At 44.7% G+C, this 22,105-nt stretch overlaps 1 protein-coding gene across 2 annotated transcripts in view; it reads right to left on the bottom strand.

Moving 5' to 3' along the window:
* Positions 1-14,554: 14,554 nt before the first annotated feature.
* Positions 14,555-22,105, bottom strand: part of ACX4 (acyl-CoA oxidase 4) — a 40,316-nt gene continuing 32,765 nt past the window's right edge. Inside the window, exons 14-15 of one of the 2 annotated variants that reach the window (XM_087396102.1) lie at positions 20,762-20,854; positions 14,555-14,998 (exon numbers count right to left, since the gene is read on the bottom strand). In XM_087396102.1, the coding sequence (XP_087252228.1) occupies positions 14,870-14,998; positions 20,762-20,854 (222 nt within the window). In that variant the 3' untranslated portion in view covers positions 14,555-14,869. The remainder of the gene's footprint in view (positions 14,999-20,761; positions 20,855-22,105) is intronic. The other variant, XM_087396101.1, reaches the window with a different exon arrangement.

Raw genomic sequence — 22,105 nt, 5'->3', positions numbered from 1 at the left:
AATCACAGTAGCATGTGCATGAGATGCAAAAGAAACCATGCATTTCATTGTAGGTTCAGATGACTTACCTCCTTTCTTTGCTTTGTCGATGGTCGGATTCATCTCGCCCACCTTCCATCATTGATCCTTTGACGAAATTGAATTTCACTTTCTTTGGAAATTTGAATGTTTGATGCCCTTGTTCTCCACATTTGAAACACAATCCAAGCCTTCGTGCTCGTTCAATAAAAGTAGGGTCATTATTCCAAGAAGCTACTTGTTGACCTCTCTCGTTTCTAGCACCTTTATTAGCTTGATCTTTGTTCTGGCCATGTTTGTTCTAGCCACCTTGCAGACTATAAGGAACAAACCTTCTTTGCTTTCAAAACTTTTTACCATCATGCTTTTCATTATGCCCATGGAATTTATTAGTACTACAAAACTCTTGCCTATGTTGAGCTCCTATAATAGGATGACCTACTGGAATTATATTTGTCTTTGCAACCTTTCTTTTGTTGTATGCATCCAATTGTTTGAAATTTTCTGCCTTGGCCATGGCATCCAAGAAATCCTTGGACCCTGTCCCTTTCATCATGTATAAAATATCCTCCTTAAGGCCTTCTACAAACTTGTGTGTGAGAGTCACCTGTCACTTTGAGTGCATATTTATGCAGGTGGAGGAATTTTTTATTTGTACTCATCCACAAAGAGATAATGCTTACCTGCTTGAACCTATTTGAAATTATAAATTTCCATCTTCTTTTCTATTTAGTAATGAGAGGAACAATACTTATTTTCAAGTGCAACTCGACATTCCGCCCAAGTGATAGGTTCATTTGGTTTTCCTCTAATCTATAGATGAGATTTCCACCATGACTTTATGACTCCATGGAGTTGTAGAGATGCGATCTTTTCTTTTCCTACCGCATCAAATTCTTGCAAGGCAAAGAAATCTTCAAGCTCCTCAAGCCAAGCTTCAAGGTCTTCTCTAGTCTTCTTCTCAACATCAAACTCTAAAAGTTTGGCCTTCTTGAAAAATTGATGAAGAGCTAATTCAGCAACATTCTCTTCAACTCTTGTTCTCTTCCAAGGCCGTGGTTCTACAACATCATTATCATCATCATCATCTTCTTCCTTAGACCTTGTCCTCTTCTACAGCATTGGTCCTGGACCATCATCATCTTGAGGTATTCCCGCATAAATATCATTGTTGAGATCTCCATTCATTTGGTTTCTTTCAGAAGTACCAACCACGTTCAATCGCTTCATCTCTTTAGTAAGTGTTTGAATTAAAAGCTCTTGTTCAGCCGTCCCCCATTGAATCTCATCGCTGCTGTTAGCCATCTCTCTCACACAGTCAAGGATTCAACCTGCTCTAATACAAATTATTATGCTCCATATTTTGAAATCAAGATTGAATTTATATAAAGAAATATAAAATGGAAATACAGTATAAAGAGACTTTGTATTGACTCAAAATCATTTAAAATCAATTCTAGATCTACTCAATATTCCATGTACAAAGCTCCAACTGCCTGACTACCCCCAGCATCAAATTTCCCATTCTCACTCACATCAAGGTGTTGTAAAGAATCTCACTCTCATTCAGGATGATACCTGATAGATGGAAGATGAATCTCTCTCACTTGCACTTTCACTCTCACTCTCACTCTCAATCTGAGAGCTTCTTGGATATGATGCCTTACTCCCTCTGCATATTCTATGTTTTCAAGTTAATAGATCACCAAATTTGATTGTAACCTCTTATGTAAAGTTTTTGATTGCAATCGCATCTCTCTAACAAAAAAAATATCGCCTCAATCTGAGTTCTGGATCAAAAATTATGATAAAAATAGTGACTGTAGTTTTCTATCCTAAGAAGGTGTGACCTGGTTTTCCCCACTTTTAGCTGCTTTTCCCACTTTAACCTGCTTTTCTTGCCCTTCATGCCTATCCTTCCCCATTATTGTATTATTCTAATAATATTAATTCACTTTATCTCCTTTTAAACGAATCACTTCTGCCCAAGGATAATTCCTTCATCTGAGCCCTCCTTTAGAACTTGCAAAGATGGACCTTCCTTTAAAGTTGCAAAGCCTCCACACAACTCACATGCATATATGTATATATTTTCTAAATTCATTAAATATATGAAGCGTCATAGTTGGAGGAGGGTGCGTGGAGCAAAGTAGTAGAAGATGATAGAAAAGTAGACCAATGTCATAAACCTTATATTACTCAAATGTCAAGCCTCCGCGGTGACTAGAGACTCGGAGGGAAAGAGATGAGCATGTTGCCCGGTGTGCCACCAAGTAATCATGATACATTTTAAACCAATGCCTTAATTAATGAAAATTTGAGGAGGGTGCTACCCTGTGGTGCCATCCAAATAATCATGAGCCATTTTTATTGTAGGCCACTACAGTGGTTGGTAATTAACTATCAGCCCAATGGAATCTTAGGTGTCATCCTAGATGCCACCTCGATGGAATCTGAGCTACTACCGATGGCAATGGTAACTCGCCCGGTGGTGGTAACTAGAAAGTGAGTTACTGATAATGCAATCCCAGTGACTGGTAATTAAGTGCACTACAAGATCGATGACTAGTAATTAGGTGCACTACAAGTCCAATGACTGGTAATTAATTACACTCTATTGATCATGCAAGCCCGGTGGTGGTAATCACGTAGCTGAGTTACTCAGCATGCAAGCTCAGTGAGTGGTACTTAACTGTACTTACTTAACTGTACTCTACCGACCATGCAAGCCCAGTGGAGGTAACTAGCCAGGTGGTAGTAACTAGCAGGTGAGTAATTGCATGCCACTGTAGTGGTTGGTAAGTAACTGCCAACCCAATGGAATCTTAGCCGTCGCCACCACATGTGGCTGGTAATTATAAAGGCTGATGCCACCTCAGTGGAATCTTAGTTGCCACCACTGACGAAATGTGGAAGTAATTAGCACAGATGTAAATCATGAAGACTAATCACCTTTAATCACTAATTACCATGCAAGGTAGTACTATCACCTTGAATTCATTGAAATTCGAGCCAACCAATGCGGTAGCTCTCATCTTGACAGTTCTATTCCCTTCACTGTTTCTTCTTATATCCATCTCATTCGTTTCTTTCTCCCTTGTAGCCGGGCTACAAACTTAAGCCTCCACTATTCCATTCCCTTCGGTGTTTTGTCTTCTATCCCTCTCGACTGTTTCTTTATCCCTTGCACTCAGACAACAAATTCAAGCCTCTACTATTACATTTCCTTCATTGTTTTATCTTCTATCCCTCTTGACCTTTCTCCCTTGCACGCTTCCTGCAACTTCTATCCCCTCTCATAAAGGATCCCCCTAGACAAAATGATCTCCAAAACGTGTTTACATAGTTTGAAATCTCCTCACATAGTTTTTCCTCCCCCTTTGCATAGTTTGGGAGCTCCTCATACAATCTTTTCTCCCCTTGGGCAGCATAGTGTAAGAGCCTCTCCTCCCCTGATCTTGAAATCATGACATATGGGATCTCTTCACTTGCTCTTCAAAAGTGTAATTTGGATACTCTCACCAACTTCACAAGGTTGGTACAAGAGGTGAACGTGAAGGAGGGAGACATAGTTTGTCAAGGTCAGAAATTTAACATCACTAAAAGCATGATTGAAAAGGTGCTAGGCCTTCCTAGAGGTGATTTGCAAGCACACTTCTTGGAGAATAAGTGGAAGAGATGATATTCTAGATGTATATCCCAATGCTCAAATTGGTGCAAATGGTATAGTCTAGTTTTCTACCTTGACAATAGACCTCCAGGATGTACTTTCCTAGTACAAAAGGAACCGTGAAGTTCTAGCATGTTCAAGTAGCAGTAGAATAACTCAAAGGACTTGATGTCTCTTTCTCAAGGGTGATCTCCCAAAGTGTGATAACCAACTTGAAGAATTGCGTGGATGGCAAATCCAAATTGTCATCTTAGTCCGCTAGAGTTGCAATGCACCTGATGACATCTACATTCAAAGGGATTTTTTAGCAATACGACAAGAAGATGTCTTAGAGGATGACTTTTCTACAAGAGAAAGACACCGATGTAGCAAAGGCAATGCTACATGAGAAAATACTCAAGGAGGATACAAAAGCCAAGGTAGAGGAGGAAGAATTGAGGGACTTGCATGCATGGAAGCAAGCTAATCAGGCTGCTGAAAAAATTGTTGACATGGAGAGGCATAGAAGAGAAGAAGTAGAGAAGCACATCAAAGAGCTCTGAGATAGGATTGAAGACATTAGAATAGATGGGGATATTGTTGGGCAGGAGCTAGCAATGATGCAAAATCATCTTGAAGATTAGAGAGCTAAAAATGAGGCTCTTGACAAACGGCTCTACAACATGCAGAACACATTAAACATTGAAAAACACAAGATGATGGAGGATTTGAAAAGGGAGAATGGGTGATGTAGGAGCTGTGAGAGGTTTTCAAGGCCACAAAGGATGGGGCAGAGAGAAGCCATAGTGGATAAGACAATGAGGAAGCCCTCTAGGCTAGGAATGATGTAGAGAGCAGCCACATTGGAGCAAGTTGCAATAGCCACAGTGGAACTTGTTATCTAGAATCACTTTTGTAGTTTTGGAAAGATAGGCACAAGACCCTGCAACAAGATTATGATAAGGTTGTGCACGAGCTTGTAGTGGAAAAAAGTAGTTTGTTTGCAACTTTCTTGCATCGGGATTTACATGAGGAAATCTACATGGTACAGCCGGAAGGCATTGAAGAAAAGGGCAAAGAACATTTGGTTTGGAAGCTAAAAAAGAGTCTCTATGGTGTTAAGCAAGCTCCTAGAGAATGGTATCAAAAGTTTGATGATTTCAGATGACTTGTAGGGTGAGTAGATCACGGGTCTTGAGACACTTTCCCATCATTGCTAGAATACAGCACATGTTTCGATTCAAATCCATAGCATAGTTGATGACTTGGCATACTAAACATCAGTCCATTGATGACGCATTGAGGATTCCCACAGATTGTGCAGCTTGGAAGCAAATAGACAATCAGCCACGCAACTTATATCTTGGGATCGCCATAGATGGCATGAACCCTTTCAGGTTACACTCGACATCTTGGTTGACATGGCCCATAGTCTTGGTGAATTACAATATCCCACCATGGCTAACACAATAAAGAAGGGACACCTCATGCTTGCAATTATGTGGATGATATGCTATTGGCTAGCCGCGAACACTTATGAGCTAGATTCATTGAAGGACAAACTGCATGAGGCCTTTGATATGAAGGATTTGGGACCTACAAGTCATATTCTGGGTATGTGTATCACGCAAGACCGAAGTAGGAAACTCCTTTGGCTTTCACAAAAGGAGTATGTTATAAAAGTGTTGCAGTCATCTCAAGTAGTAAGTACTCCATTGCCTCCATATGTGAAATTGAGTTAGGAAAATAGTACCAACTCAAATGAGGAGAGGGATATGATGGCCAAGGTTTCTTATGCATCACTAGTTGGGGGTCTTATGTATGCTATGATAGCTACTAGACCAGACATTACATTTGCAGTGGAAGTTGTTGGCCGATATATGGCTAATCTAGGAAAGAGTCATTGGGAGGCAGTTAAGTGCATCATGAGAGGGTACCAAGTAGATGTGCATCTGCTTCATCGGAGGAGAGGTGCATGTACTTGGGTACATAGATTGAGACTATGCAGGCCATGTGGATAGTAGGAGATCCACTTCTGGTTATGTGTGTGGACGTCTTGCGCACAAAAGTGTGTTGCTTTGTCTACCACAAAGTCCGAGTATGTTGCACCCATAGAGGGTTGCAAGGAGGCTATATGGCTTGATCCACTAATGGGAGATTTTGGGATTCATACAGGTGTACCAATATTGCAAAGTGAGTGCTATTGAGCTAGCACGAAATCTGGTCTTTCATGCAAAGAGAAAGCACAATTAGGTTAGGTACCATTTCATCAATGAGGACAAGCGCATAGAGCTTGTCAAGGTTCATATAGATGATAACCCTGCAGATATGCTAATGAAGAGTCTACCTAGTCAGCAGCTTGAGTATTGTTGTGCATTGATGGGCATTGGATAGTATGCTTGCTGGCTCTTCTTCCTTAAAGGCACATTGGCCTTTAAGTAGGATGCTATGGGAGTTAAAGGCCACTGTGCCTTAACCTCGATTATGTATAATACTCACACACATATACAAAGGAATGAAAAAGAAGATGAGGGTGGTCTACACCCACCAAAACTTATGTGGCTCTCTTCTGGCTCACCCTCTCTCTCACCCTCTTCTGTTCTGCTTCCGTTGAGAGCAATATCAATTCCCTCATATCTTCTTCTTATTATTTTTCAAGTCCGGCCTTTGCAACAAGTATGGATTTGTATCTTTTATAATTACCTTGTACACCCATTTGTTCGAACTAGATTTTTTGTTTGTTGATAAATCACACAAATCCCATGTGTCATTTCTATACAATGCTTCAATTTCTTCATCCATAGCATTTTGTCGCCACTATTTTCTGTTGTACTACATCCTCAATGTAAATTGTCCCTTTGTGTTGCACAATAGTTATTGTCATTAATTGAAAATTGGTAAATTGAATTGTCTTTTGCATACCTAACTAAGGTTGCAAGGCCGAATTAGGAAAAATGGAAAAATCCCACGAAATTGGAACTCTCCAATAAGATGAAAATGTGCTCTTTTTTGTTCAAGTTTTGTAATTTTGAAGAAGCTGCATGAGCATGCATTATTGGGATTGAGACATCGGAGGTAGAGCTAGAGGGTGGCACACCGGTACATCTCTCTTCGTACGGAAAGTGTTTCCTTTGTAAAGGATTGATTTTGGGATACAGAAACTCTACTCTTTTCCAATTTCAAATTGTTATTTTGTAACTGGGAACCTCACGTACAGAAAGAATTGGCAATCGCGCAATGAGGAAAATTCATACTAGCAATAAATGGAACAACAACAAGAACTACTTTTGCTTAGTTAACCATACTTCTCTCCTATGGCATAGTTCACAATAGGAAAGCAAAGCAACCATCAGCAAATCATCCTTGCAGCATCACTTTACATAGACCCGGTTCATCAGCCAATTAATTCTACAATAGCAACTAGATTTCATGCCAACCTATTGTAACAAAACTAAGATTTTAGTGCAGCTTCAAACCCCTCTTCTCTATATACATGTTCTACTTGGAAAGCATCTACATAAAATCCCATACATAGATTGAGGAAAGTGCCTCTTGCCTAGCTAGTATCCACATGGATTTTTTTTCCTCTTTGGTTAAACAAACATAATAATTTAGATAGAGGCGAGACTATTTGAGATAACAATATTGCAAAAAAAAGACCACCAAAAAGTAGCCAAGATTAACTTGGTGTGCTGAACCAATCCATATGAATCCTCAACAAGTCAACATTGATTGTAACAGTGCACAATAAGTTGCTAGAAAGCCAACATTGAATTAAAGTTTCTAAAATGACTATACTCCCGATACTAGCTCTGCATACTACCCCTAGTTTCTTCTAAATTTTGTAGCTTACAATGTCCACTTCATATAACCATACTACCAACGCTTACATCTTTTATTTTTTGCACATAGAAAAATTACATACTAAAAAACCAAATTAATCTACAACTTCAAGATTTAGATTAATTCACATCAAATCACATTGTTGTTACCTTAAGGTACTAATAGTAATACTTCATTAACCTACCCCAGCCTAACTTAAACTAACCCACCATGGTTCATGCACTCTAATACAACTCTAACGTAACGTAATCTAACTCCTAACCTAACCACAAGTAGACCCGTTTAGCACCCATCCCCATAGATCCTCCTCATGCTCCTCCTCTTCCTCTTCCCTCTACCATAGCCTAATCCTCCCTCTCCCATGATGCTAACCTAAACTAAGCCAATCTAAACCTACCCTAAACATAGCATAGGGCTAGCAATAAGCAAGGAAGGCAATCGACCTCGGAGGCACAAGCTGGGCGAGCAAGCATTAGGAGTGTGGGCGAGGAAAACTGAAAGGAGGCAGAAGGGGAGGCAAGAAGTGGAGGGAGGCAAGGCAAGAAGAGGTGGGACGGAGATGAGGGAGAAAAGGAAGGGGAGGGAGGGAGGGAGGGGTGAGGGACAAAGATGAGGGAGGGAAGGGACGGAGAGGGCCAAGACAGGAGGGAGAGGGGCAAAGCAAGCTGGAGGCAAGGAAGGGAGACAGCATGGTAGATGGGAGGGAAGGCGTAAGACTAGTGAGGCAAAGAGGAGGTGGGGACATAAACGTTTAGAGGGGCCATTTAGCTGGTTGGCTTTGGTCCATGCAATCATCATCATCATCAACATCATCCTCATCCTCGAGTCAATCCTCATCCTCGACGCAAAGAGGAGGTGGGGGCATAAACGTTTAGAGGGGCCATTTAGCTGGTTGGCTTTGGTCCATGCAATCATCGTCATCATCAACATCATCACCATCCTCATCCTCATCCTCGAGTCAATCCTCAATAAAGGCATCATCATCAACATCATCGTCATCATCATCATCCTCATCCTCATCCTCGAGTCAATCACCATCAAGGCTGGTTGGCTTTGGTCCATGCAATGCGACCCCCCAAGGGTATATGTGTGTCACGGAGTACTGATGTGTAGCCAGTGATGGAGCGTTGGCGACTATCTATGGGTGATGCCCGTCTCAGTCTCCTGGCAGTGACTACTCTCCCAACCAAGGCTATCGTAACCCCTGTGGGTCGTGTCCCAAGCCTAAACAAGGATGGGAGGTCACTTCATGTGATCTGTAGGCCCACGAGTGTAGCATGCCTCAGGCTCTAGGTCTCTATTGCGCTTGCTATCAGTGGCTGCGAGGCTGTGTGATCTAACTGGAAGAACTCTGTGATCTTTTTCTAAGAAGGGTCAGCCCCTGTGCCTAAGGACTGTCTCTATGTCTTGAGTAAGTGCTCCCTGTGGCGGACTACCTCATGGATGAAGGCAGCGAGGCATCCCTAATCTAGGTATGAGAGAAGTATGGATAATGGCCCAAAACCATCCCTAAAAAGGCAATGGTATCGATCGCGGATCTCGTAGTGCATAGGGTATCTGAATGCGAGGTGCTCCTTTGAGTCCAACTCATGTTGATCACATAACGTACATATGGGTCTCTCCCTGGGTATCCCCTCAGCTCGTCCGCTCTCAATATGAAGTCGTCGTGATGAAACTCGAAATCACCCAATGGAGATCCTCAGTGAGTGCGGCAAATGGATCCGAGTATACTTTGGTGGGACAATGAAGCCCTCCTCAGAGATGTGCAGGCAGTGGTCTCTGTAGAAACTTAGCTTCACTAGAAGCTCCCTCAGCTCCAACCAAGTCCTAAATATGTGTGACTGCAGTAGATTATCTCGAATGATCTGGTTGACCTCATGGTATCCTAGTGGGACAAATGGAGCGTCTAGGCTATATTGGAAGGGCGGCAGTCTGTCTATGTGAAGCCCCAATCTCTTGAACCACCTACGTGTCTGGGCATACCAACCTCTCTCATCCCCACCGTCTGCGAGGTCCATGGATGAAGACAAAGCCATCCATGGCAACCTACATCGCTTCGTTATACTGGACCCGTATTGTCTGACGTGGTGTAGATAGGTAATGGTCTGGAATGCTGCATCTAGCTAGAACGGGGACACGCCGAACTCAGCTTGAATGATGTGATGTGGCACTGGTGGCTTGTCTCGGATCATTTGTGAGAGCAAGAGGATCTACAGTCGCTCTACCCGAGCCCACTCTATGTCTGAGAGATCCGACCCCCAACAAGGGCTACCGTACATGGCTGCTGGTCGAATCAAGGAGTCAAAGACAGGAGCCTTGGTCTAAGGGTTCTACAATTATGAGCGGAAGCACTCTCTCTCCAAGCGATCAAGTGAGGTATACCCCCTGCTCAAATGGACTTGCATCGCTAGTCTCATCATGAAAATCGGGCCAAAGAAGACGACACCCAGGTAGGTATATGAGGAGATGATCTCGACCGACGGTGATCCGTCAAATGTGAACTGCTCTCTACGCATGACGACTCGAGATGTGTTGAAGATCATAACCTTGGCCTTGCCAAGGTTGACCTTTAAATCATGTGACTCACCAAAAACTTGTAGTGCATCCAAATGTCATTGGAGGTCCTCAATAGATGAGGACATCAGAATCACGTCATCTGTGTATAAGAGAACCTGAATCAGTGTGCCAACAAGAGAGCAACCAGCCCACCATAGTGATCCCATCGTCTATGTAGAGGCTAAACAAGGTTGATGACAATGGGCAACCTTGTTTGACCCCAATGACGCTCATAATCTCCTCTATCCATTCGACACCTGTCCGAACTCTACCTGAGACTCTCTCATAGAGTACCATAACAACCCATATCATCTCCTGGTCATACCCCAACATCTGTAGGCATCTGATGAGGCAAGCTCTTGGGACCATGTTAAAGACTTTGTGGGAATCCACAAAGCAACACAAAGCAACAGTACACTCTCTGCTTCCGCGACCTGGACTCCTCTACGAGACCCCTGAGTGCAAGTACGTGATCCATGGTTCAACGATCACGCCGAAATCCTACCTTGCCCTTGGCCCTAAGCAAGTGCATCTCTGTAAACTTGCTGACCTCCATGTCGAGTACTAATGCATAGATCTTGGACATGACATGCCCAATCATAATGTTTCAGTAGTTTTTCGGGCCCATGGGATCTCCTGCCTTGTGAATGGGTGCTTGTGAATGGGTGTGACGGTGCTAAGGGTCCACGTCTGTGGGAAGCCAAGGCAAACTACATCATTGAAGAGCTTTGCGAGAATCGGGGCTAGGATGTCAATCCCATATGCAATAAACTCAGTGCATAGCCCCTCATGATCTTTCGCTCGGCCGTTATGGAGCTTCAATGCCGCATCCTTGACACCGGCACTAGTAAATAGAGTGCAAGTGGTAGGACGAGGTGAGTGTGACGGTTGGCTGGTTAGGAACATCATACAAGCTACGTGCGTAGGTGTGCCAGAATTGAGTGTCAGTGAGGGGTAAGGGTGATTTTCGCTCAAGGTACTTGCGCCAAAAGTCTACAGAGTTGCTTTTGAATAGAGTGTTCAATAGCTCCTCATTTCGGCAGACAAATGCATGTTTCTTCCGGTGTAGTAGACGGCGATACTCTTGTATCGTGTCAGGATCACTTAAAAGGCTATATTTGGCCTCGAGTCAAAGCTGTCGATGAAGAGCCTTACACTCTTCATCGTACCAATTATTGTAGGGCACGGAACTAAGAGGTGGGGGTCTAGTGAAACATGTAGTGTACAAGAAGGCATACAAGGCAGCCTCATGGAGTGAGCGGCTAACCAAGGCAGCACGGGTCTCTAGTAGGGGTATGTGATCGATGTATGTGAGTTGTGTGTATAGCCGTGCAGAGTAGGCAGGTGATAAGTCATGATCAAAGTGTATGTCATGATGTATGTGGTCGACGGCGCGTGGTGCTGTGAGACAAGGGGTGGAGATGAAGAAGACGTTAAGTATGGTCTGCCCTAGGTGGGAGTGATGAAACAGAGAAGTCATTGATGTGTGATGTGAAGGCGGGAGATCCTAATGAGAGAAGATCTGTATAGGACCGCCACTTCTCCAGATCCTGATACTCTGCCTATCTCCCTCGTCTCATCTCTAAATGCTGACTCCCACGTGTATCCGCTGACGATCAGCAGTGGGCACTCTGAGCTCTGATGTGTCTGTGTAAAAGACTATGTCTCGTCCTGCAAAGGATTCCGCAAAGTTACCTAGATGAGACCATAAGGTACCATTACAGTTCCAGATGGTGCATGAAAGGGACTCAGGACCCCGCCTCCCTATGTGGAAGAGCGGGTGGGTGCCTGATGAGGGCCTATTAGAAGTCAGCCGTCTCGAACCATAGCCCACTTCCCCTCCTTGCGGGACACATCCCGCTACTATAAGAGAACATGCCTCTTCTCGACCTGCAAGGGTGTCAGATCCACATCCATGGATATCGCAATGTGGTCACACAGGGCCTGTCTACGTCGAAGCACTGTCAATCGTGCCTGGGTGTCCCGGAAGCGTATGACAAGGGGCTGATCTTAGTTGGGATCTCTCCCTACTTGCTAGGCCCCTCGATCCCATGCTCTGATACCCTCAAGGTGGTGGTCACAAAGGTGATCGTGTCATCCACGGGAATGGTATCTGTACGTGGAATACCACGAACTCTGATGTTGAGGGCCTTACTAGCCCTCTACTGCTGCTCCAAGAGAGTGGCTGAAACAGTTGCCTTGGCAGATTCCCGCCTTGCCACATCTACCCACTCGGTCGTCTCTGCGATGGTAGACTGCATAGTGGCGATCTGAGCTTCTACAGTCGTCGATGCGGTACCTCCAGGAGCTGTCCTCAGGGTGGTCACCTCCTCCCTGATCTGTGTGATGTCTCGCTTGAGCTCTTGGATGAGTGTGGCCTGTTCCTGTATGACCCGGGCTATGCAAGCGCTCATATGCTATATACCTCTATGAGTAGAGATTCCCATGCAACAGGCGGCTCGACCTAGGGTACTCAGGTCCATGTGGGAGCTGGAACTGGAATGTCTGGGGATGTGGCTGAAAAGCAGATGGTCACTGAGTGAGCTGGGTGAGGTGGAGAGAGGTGTGGGGGGATGTCTATGGCAATGGCAAAGACACCCTAGGGAGCTGGAACAAGAAGGGTGGCTGATTGAGAGGGAGAGGCGAGAGCGAAGGGGAAGGTGAGGGGTATTGTGTCCCTCGGTGGGTGGCTGCTGATGGTGGCGGGGCAGGTGTACCAGTGGGGATCAAATCTGCAATGGACAGAGTCGAGCTCGCTGATGTAGGAGTAGATGCGGTAGTTGCTAGAGGTGAGGCAGGTCCCTTGTGTGTCACTGTGCTGTCCACTTGGAGCCCACTGCGATGTGAGCGTTTGTTCACATCATCAATCCTCGTTTGCTTCATGACTCTAGTCTTTCTGGATTTTATCTTTGCCCTTTCCAGTTCCTCCTTTCACCATTGTTTCTCTTCCTGTTTCGGCTTTATTTCTGAAGTGGTTACAATTTATGGAAGGGGGGGAGGCACACAGCCCTTTCTACCTTCCATTAACCAAAAGAGGATGCTTTTCCTTGATAATGGTCTTCATCTTCATCTTCATCTTCTTGCAGGTCGTGATCATCCCGGATAGCAGGAGAAGGTTTTGGAGCAGTCCCGTGGGCTGCTCCCGTGGGCTGCTAGCAGAGGTGGAGAGGTCCAGGGGCCTGCAGGGGGGCCTGGTACACCTGTGCAGGGGCCTGGACAGCAGGTCGGCGCTGCGGGGTGTCTGGAGCTCTAGCAGGAGGGCCTGGAACAGCAACGCAGCCAGGAAGGGGCTGCATAGCGCAGCAAAGGATATCGCCTTAGATCAACGAGAAGTGGCTGAGGGGAGGGGCAAGGAAAGGGGAGAGAGCGCATGAAGGAAGAGGCAAGGAGAGGGGGGCAGGGAAGCTGGCAAGCAAGGGCAATAGAAGTGGAGGGCAGTGACGCAGAGGGCAGATTGATTTAGGGACAGATTAATTGAGCGACCACTTTGCCTAATTTGATTAATCTCTCTAATTCGTGAACACGGGAAGGGAGTAATTAATTGATTTTCAACATCATGGCCAATGAGAGAGCACAATATGGCCAACTACCTAAAAAAACTCAAGTTAACAATCTGTAACACAATACTAGGAGTCCTAGGCAAAAAGGCCAAAACCAGACATATGATATTGTAGTCATATTATATATCTAGATGAATCCAGGAACATGCCCAAACTCATCCTCTAAAAACACAACACATATTGCAATTTCAATCCACGACAGTCACTCATAAGGTTGAAAACCATAAACCGACATCCCCACTAACGTCATCAGTGCCCAACAGTGGGTGTAGACCATAGTATAAACATATGCTCTCACACATAATCTACACACCCACACATACTTGAGCATCCAATTATACAAAGGTCTTGGTAGAGTTTCTGTCGACACTCCCGAGGTGAAGGGCGGACTCAGCCATGACAAAGGCGAGTACTAAAGGAGATGGCTAATCAAATCCACATCCTCTTTCAAGCTACAATTGCTTGTGAAGACTACACGATTTCACTTTAGTCTCTCCCAAACGAGCAACCAAGCAAAAAATGCTTAGACCACCTACCTAATAGGGCAACACACCACTTAAGATAGATAGAATTTATCACAATATCAGCAGGCCGCAACATGGATGAAAACTCCACAAGGGGAAATTTGCATGTCCACCAACACAGCAGAAGCATAGATCTAGATGATTTCAGAAACATGCCTAAACTCATCCTCTAGCAACACAACATATATTGCAGTCTCTATCTCATGATAGACACTCATAAGTTGAAAACTATAAACTCTATCCCGATAGCAGGGACTAGCTACTATGACATCCCCACTGACGTCATCAACACCCAACAGTGGGTGTAGACCATAGTATAAACATATGCTTTCACATATTGTAGTCATATTAGACCCTTATTAAACTCTCCATTTCCCTACCATGATTCTAAAATCACACTAATACTGAATGAATCATGTAGCAGGTCATACAAACATATTGAATCTATAAAGAAATTGTCCTGCAGAGATTTTTGGGCTGGGCCACATTGTAGAGATGCTCACAAGCTTTCAAAAGCCATTTCTAACAGGGAACTATTATCTCTTATATTGCTTTTGTTTCACCGAGAATCCCACATCTGAAAATAAGCATCATTCATTTACATACTTTCCAATGAGTTCCCAAGGGCAGCTATCTGTCTTTGGGCAACAACCTTTCCATCCACACTCCGGATGTTGCCAACTCGACAAGAACCCAACGACGAGTTTAAAGGGATACAATTACATAGAACCCTTTACTTTGACAGGAGCTTTGAAGCTCGCAATGCCAGTAACCTCCCTCCCGGTAACCAGAGAATTCACTTCATAGGTACCCTCATATGTATAAATTGGTTCCAGATCACAAAATGCCTGCAAACAAAGAGCATTTGCACTTGTAAGATGAAGCACTACGTTATATAAGCCTGTCCAACTACCACATCTGCAAAGGTAAAACACATTGCTAAATAAAGAAAGGCCAGTTTTGAAGCAGGATAAAAGAAATCACAATAACAGCACTCCACACTAACCAAACACCATATCCTACATCAATGATTCAGATAGTATCCAACATAAAGCTCCAATTAATACCCCCAGACAACGAGGCAATAGCCAGAAAAGCAAACAGACCTTTTTTAAGCAACAGGCCAACCACTCATGCAGATGCATGAAAATCTGATCACTTGCTTATTGAATGTCGAAAAGAAATACATAAGTTTAGGATGGCGTATTTTGAAGGCATGAGATGATCTAACATCAAATTCCATGTTTGGAGCTAAATTTGGTTTCCTGACATAGGGGTTTCATTTCAACAAGCTCGTGATGGAAAACCCAGAGCATCTAGTACTGAAAAAGATACTACTTTTGTAGTGCTTTAGTAATTAAATAGATTTAATGACCCTCACAGTACAAGCATGATGTCCAAAACAGGTCCTTAAAACTTATATAAGCATATCTGTGGAGGATCAGTCTCTGTGGTTACTACCTTGAATGATCATGAAAACCGTGCATGTTCCAACTCTCAAAGACTTAACTTCATAAGGGCGTCAGGGCCTGCTCCTAGGGAGTAGGATGTTATTCATGAGCTGGTTGAGCATCCTTGTGTCGAAGAGGGAGGGTGTCCACTCAGCTGTTCCAGAGGCCTCAAAGCAGAAGGAATGAAGGGAATGCTGCTGATCCACTCCATGCCCATGTCCACCCAAAGAATTAGTACTAGTGAGTGAGGGTAATTGACCTTCATCCCAAGGTGCTCAAACTCCTACAGTTGCAGTTGTCCTTATGGAGGTGGAGCAACGCCCATAATGGTAATGATTCTGAAATGGCGTTGAAGAGAGATTGACAGGGGTACCTCCCAAGAATGCAATGGAAATGTCACATGGGATGAAGGGAGGGGGAGGAGAGCAAAAGGAGCAGGCGACAAGAGCATAGGGGCGAAGAAAAAGGGATAATGGGAAAGAGAGATCATAATCATCCTAGAAGTAACTAAAAGGCATTTCCACCTACACTTGTGCGAACCCTCATTAAAGAATGGGGCATCTGGCCAATGGGATATCCTGAGTTTTCTGCCTCCTAGGTAGAGGCGGAGACTCTGCAGCGGCAAACAAAGGAGTGATTACACGGCCAGGGGACTGGCCTGGTGGTAACATCCTTCTACGGATGAGATGACAGGTGGCCGATGGGATATCCTGAGTTTTCTGCCTCCTAGGTAGAGGCTGAGACTCTGCAGCGGCAAACAAAGGAGTGGTTACACGGCCAGGGGACTGGCCTGGTGGTAACATCCTTTTACGGCATCCTTTTACGGATGAGATGGCAGGAGGGTAATGACCTTTTATCACGGAGACTTAATCTCTAAAAATAAGCTAGTACTAAAGCGAGAGAAAAATGTAGGTACAATACAAAGAAAGGAAAATTTGCCTCAATCTAACTGTTGTTCTTGAAATATTGGAGTGTGCACCTATGTCTAAGTGAGCAGCTCCATTTATTTAAAGATATGTATCATCCTATGCAAGCTCCGTATAAAGCGTAGACATTGAAGGTTATGATCCTTGCATCATTTGGTGGATGAGAGGGAGAAAGAGGAAGCAAGTTCATGACCGACCCATTCCTACCATTGACATCATTTGGGAATGGTACCCAGCCTTGGAAGGCATTGCCATGTCATTTGCATATTGGTTCGATGTAAATCCAAGGTGTGCGTGTGTGTGTGAGTGCAGTGTGGGTGTGTGTTTGACCACCAGCCAAGGCTCTTTGTGCCTACTGGTCCGGGCAGTCTTCCCTAGTTAGGGGCTAGGTAAGGTTAGAGTGATGGTGAGTTTTTTTTCTTTTTAATAAAGGAGTGGTTGGGGGCAAAGACATGAGGCTAAGGCTGATGCTGAGGCTAGGCACAAAGGGGTGAGGAGAGGGTCGTACAGGCTTAAGCCAAGGGACCCTCTATAGGCTTGGCCTTGCCTAATGGCTTCACAAGCCTCAATATGACCTTGCTCTATGCAAATTGTTGGCAAACTTCTCCTTCTTTTGGTCATTGATCAACATAGATGCTATAACCTGTGCTTGTCCCTAAGATCCTACTATGCTAGGATACATGTGGAGACCTATGTGGGTTGACCTCCATATCCCTTTCCTTCCAGGAAGTGGGCGAACTATAAATAGATATGGCCAAACCTATAGCAAACTAGTTTGTAAGCCCAGCTATGTCATTCTTCTCAAAAATCTTCCCCAATCTAGATCTCCAAATGATTTAATAAGTGAAACACCCCTTACACATTAGCAACAGCTAACCTGAGGAACAGCGCAATCCTCTATCCACAAGCTTCCTGCAAACAACAACAGGAGCTAAAACACAAACCTAGGGACACACATGGTATAGGCTAGTGCATCACCACCTAACCTAGATCCTCGCAAGGATCACCCCTGAGCTAGAGGTTAGGCAAGCCTGGACAGATGATCTACTATGTAAGACTAAGAGTATCATACCACACAGCCCCCTCTGCACACAAATGTCGTTAGGGAACCCTAGGCCTTGACAAGCTCCATCCTAGGTGTTCTCAGAAGGGCCCACCCCCAAGAATAATCTAAATGAGCTGATGCTCACCCTTGTACAAATATAGGGTGTCCTAGGTGTCTCACCCACCCTAAGATCACCCTAACAATACCAAGGATACGTCATGTCCTTATTGTTAGATTACATGACCTAGGTTAACAAGACCTCCATAACACTACCACGTTATGACTAAACATGGACGACTTCTCACTAGGATTGTCTAGCACCCATCCACGATTGCCAAGCGATCAACACCACTTGGGAGGAGCATCTGATCATGGCCCTATGCGCTTCCCTTGCAAGAATGGCCAACCTTTGTTTTCCGCTCAACCAACTCCACTTTTTCCCAATTGTATAGTGCTCTTTGCTAAGGACCTTGAGGACAAGATGTGGATTGAAGCTTGTGTGTGGGGTAGCTCCCGATTCCCCTCCCCACACGCAAGGCACCTCCCTTGTCCCCTTGCCCAACCCTCACTAGTACTGCTCATGGGAATGTGGCCTTTGTACAGTAGACTGTACCATTCACAAGAACCTCATCAAACCATACTCCTGGGAGCTTAATCTTGTTCACGGTTATCTCCCGCCTATTCTAGTTGCAAGCCGACATGCCAACTGTCGTGGGGCGCATCCCTCCCTCTCCGCAACGCCTCCATTCTGCTCTCCCTCTCCACCCTTTGTGCCATTCCCACCAATCTTCCTCGCAAGACCTCTTCTCCTCTACCGAGCCATCGCAAGGCCTAGCCCATCCCTCAAATCAGTGGAGCACACTCGGTGCTTGAGAAGTCCCCAACGACCTTTGGTGTAGTAGACCGTGGAGGGGACCTCCATTTCAAGGCAATAGGAAGGGGCTGACCCCTTGCTCCATAGAGATCCAACCATGGGTGAGCAGCCTTGCCCTTGCCAAAGGCCATAGACTGGAGACAAGGCTTGGTTCGAGGCAAGGGTTGTGAGCATTGATGATCAAACCGGGTAGTGAAGCAGTTCATGAACGAAAGATTCAAGCTGTATTCAAGATGCCATGATGCTACTATCACTGAATTGCTAGGGTGGATTCAAGGGGCAGCTTATGTTTCAACATCAGGGATCACGATCTTGTTGGTGACCTTTTTTTGGTCTAAACAGAGGGGCTCTCATGGTAGCTCCCTCAATCTGCAAGTCATTCAGATCTTCCTTTCCAAAGGACAAGCAATAGGTCCAAATCGCCATTTGTCCCTTCAGAACAGAGCTGTTGTGGGCAGCATGATGGGTCTCATGCCCACTCTAGGTTCAAGATTCATTTCAGGCGAGCTTGCACTGAAGGGTGACCACATCCAAAAAGAGAGGATTCTTCCTCCTCCATCCAAGTTCCCTGTCACTACCCAAGCGTTTGTGGAGTAGAGCCTCATCTTCCTTCGCCCACACTTGGTCTTCTTCATACCTTGGTACGTACCACAATTTTACTATAGACGACATGGAGGCAACACATCATGTGCAATGTTTTCCAATGATATTACACTTCTCGGGCCTTCTCAAAGAATATAGACCCATTTCATCTTCCATCCAATCTTGATTCGTAACCGTGCTGAAGTCCCTGCCCATAGCAGCCTTGGTCCTTGCAAATGATGGGAAATGATGGTGTGCAGCTAGGGTGATTGCAGAGTTCCCAAGTCCTTGCTCAAGGAGGCTTTTCTAGAGATCCTAGATGTTTGCAAGTTCAAACAGAGGGTCAAGGTCTCACACCTCCCAAGAAGTGCCTCAAGTGCAGAAAGATAAGCACCTAGCAAGCAGTGCATGTCGCGCCTCCCCCACCCCCAGTCTTGACCAGAATAGCATCAAGAGAGGTGAGAGGATAGGCCTCCTTGCACAGATAGACAACAGGGGAATCTCAGATCACTTGGGTTGAGCCATCTAAGGGGGGTTGGACTAATATGGACCACAAGAAGGATGACGAGAGAGCCGCAAAGACCGAAAGACAACATGCACATCGATGACAATAGGCGATCTTGAGGCCCCTATCACCCCCCCCCCCCCAAAAAAAGGAGCAGGCAGAGAGATCCCCCTCAAGTTGCCCTACGACACCTGAGGGAGACGTCTTTCATGCTTTCAAGAAATCCTTTCCCCTCAGCAAAGGGTTCTCAGCCAGGTCTATGAACCTTCGAACTTTGACTAAGATTATAAAGAATGATCAGACAAGTCTCAAAAGAGATCCATCGTTACATAAACTCAAATTCATAAGTAAAAAGGTAGAAATGGGAACTAGATGCTACTCCCACTCGAGCTCCCTCCCCACTAGCTGCCATCTCCCCCATAGCCTCCGTTGCACCTCTCTCCTTGCCTCTCCCCTCGCATTTCTTCCCCTTCCCCATGTGCAGCTGCTCCACCCTTTCTCGACCTGGTGTTCCACTTGGCCCACCAGTTTTGCCCTTTTGAAGCTGTTTTTGCCATCACCAGCCTTTGGAGGCTGTTTTCCAGCTCCCGCCTTGGTTTCAGCCTGAGGGTGGGGGTTTTCTATCCCCTTTCCTTGTGGCAGTTCTCAGCTGGGGGCTGTTCCCAAGGTCTCGGACCCTAGCAGTGTTTTTGGGCAGTTTTCTCCTCCATCCTATATTGGTTTCTTTTTTTGGGGGGCTGATATTGTTTATTGCAGCTCCAAGAATGTATGATCCGCTCTCTACTTATGGTGGGAACTTTTACTTTTTATAAATCTTTTTGTAAATATCCTTAGCTTACAAAAAACATTGAGACAAATTTAAGAACTGTAACAAAACACTTCATCTGAAAGGAAAGAGTAATGTGAAGAGACATTTATGTTCTTAAATCGCTATTTTGTACTTCTCACGTAAAGGGGTATTTTTAAGTTTAATTTCCAATGAGACTAAAATTGTCGAACTTCAGCCCTACAATCCACAAGATTACAAACTGAGAATAGCACAAAGTAGCATATCTTCCTCTCTTAAATGTTTAAAACTGTGAGGATTCCTTTTCAAAACACACATATCGACCTTGGACCCTGCCATAAATCAACCAAATTTCCGAATCAAACAAAAATTCCAAGAGCAATCCTGCCAAGAAGGAAAATACAACTGGTGAGGAAAACCAGCAAGCTGGAATATACCAACCTTGGCAACAAGATAATCAGACAAAATACCATTTCCACCTAGCAATTCTCGTGCCAAAGCCACAGTTTCCCTTGCACGTAAAGTGTTCCAAGCCTATGCAACCATATTCACAATTAGAATCTCTCTCTCTCTCTCTCTCTCTCTCTCTCTCTCTCTCAGTTCGCCATTCGTCGCACACGGCTCAGGCAAACAAACCATTCACATTTTCAATCCATTTCCATTTTCATCCTCAGCAAAGGTTATGTCGCAGCAGTTCGTAGCAGCCCCAACAGCATCAGCTCCAGCACAAGGTCTGCTTAGTCCAGGTCATTTTTTCAGCCCTTAACCCTGAGCTGGACTGAACCCCTAACCTAGCATGGGGGTTACTATCAGCCTGGGGTACTTCAGATATGGCCAGCCTTGGGTGAGAGAGTTAAAGATCCAATTCACAGCTGTGACAGCTAAACCCCAGGTTCTTGAAGGACCTGGCAAGCAGGCAATAATAGATGAGGTAGTGAAGACTTGCAAGGCCTCTCCCCCTACCCCTCAGCTAGTCTTTACAGTTAAAGATCCTGTGCACACTCAAGTACAAACAATTTAAAAAGGAAATGACTATGGAGGTTGATACAAAGGCAAGCAAAACTGATATCCAGGACGAGATCAACGTGGCAACACACTAAAGATTAGTGTCGGATATTAGTTGCTCCACCACCACCACCATCATCATCATGATCAACCTTCCATTCAATGTTGGGAATGGCTGCTTTGACATGTGCTAAAGTCTCACTAAAAGAGTCCTCCTATTTGTACCACCCTTCAAGGAGCCTAGAGGACATGCTATCATTCCAATCAAATCATGAGATTTTCTGGTCAAGCTCCTTCACCAATCCTACAAGTTGAAAGGGACTAAGGTATGGATAGCGGAGGAACTCACACGAGCTCAATTGAAGAATAAGCAATGGAATTATCCAAGGTCAAGGCTGCTAGTAAGGAAGGAAAATGGGCACTATATCGTGAAGGCAGAGTAATCATGAAAGAGTTTAAATCCAAACCAAAAGACTCTCAATCTTAAACTGATGTATGGCTGATTATGTAGGTACTCTAAATAACTCGAGCTGCTTTTCTTGCACTCCTTGGAAATTGCCATGTGCCCTCCCTAGGCAGATGTACTATATCATTTTTTGCTGTCCCATAGACTTTGTTGGTCTCCCGTGGGCATTAATAGACTCTTTCTCTCTCTCTCTCTCTCTCTCTCTCTCTCTCTCGTTGAAGAGGCACCCAGAAGGGACCAAAAATATCACGATCAGTAGATTCATCAGAAGCACCAAGATTGATCAGAGGCACCAAGAAGCACCAAGAACATCA

This window comes from Dipteris shenzhenensis, chromosome 25 (genome assembly GCF_047967505.1).
Source record: "Dipteris shenzhenensis isolate YYH24624 ecotype China chromosome 25, Dip_SZ_1.0, whole genome shotgun sequence".
Lineage (NCBI taxonomy): Eukaryota > Viridiplantae > Streptophyta > Polypodiopsida > Gleicheniales > Dipteridaceae > Dipteris > Dipteris shenzhenensis.
Note: the sequence above shows the minus strand (reverse complement) of the source record. Positions and strands in the feature narration are given on the sequence as shown.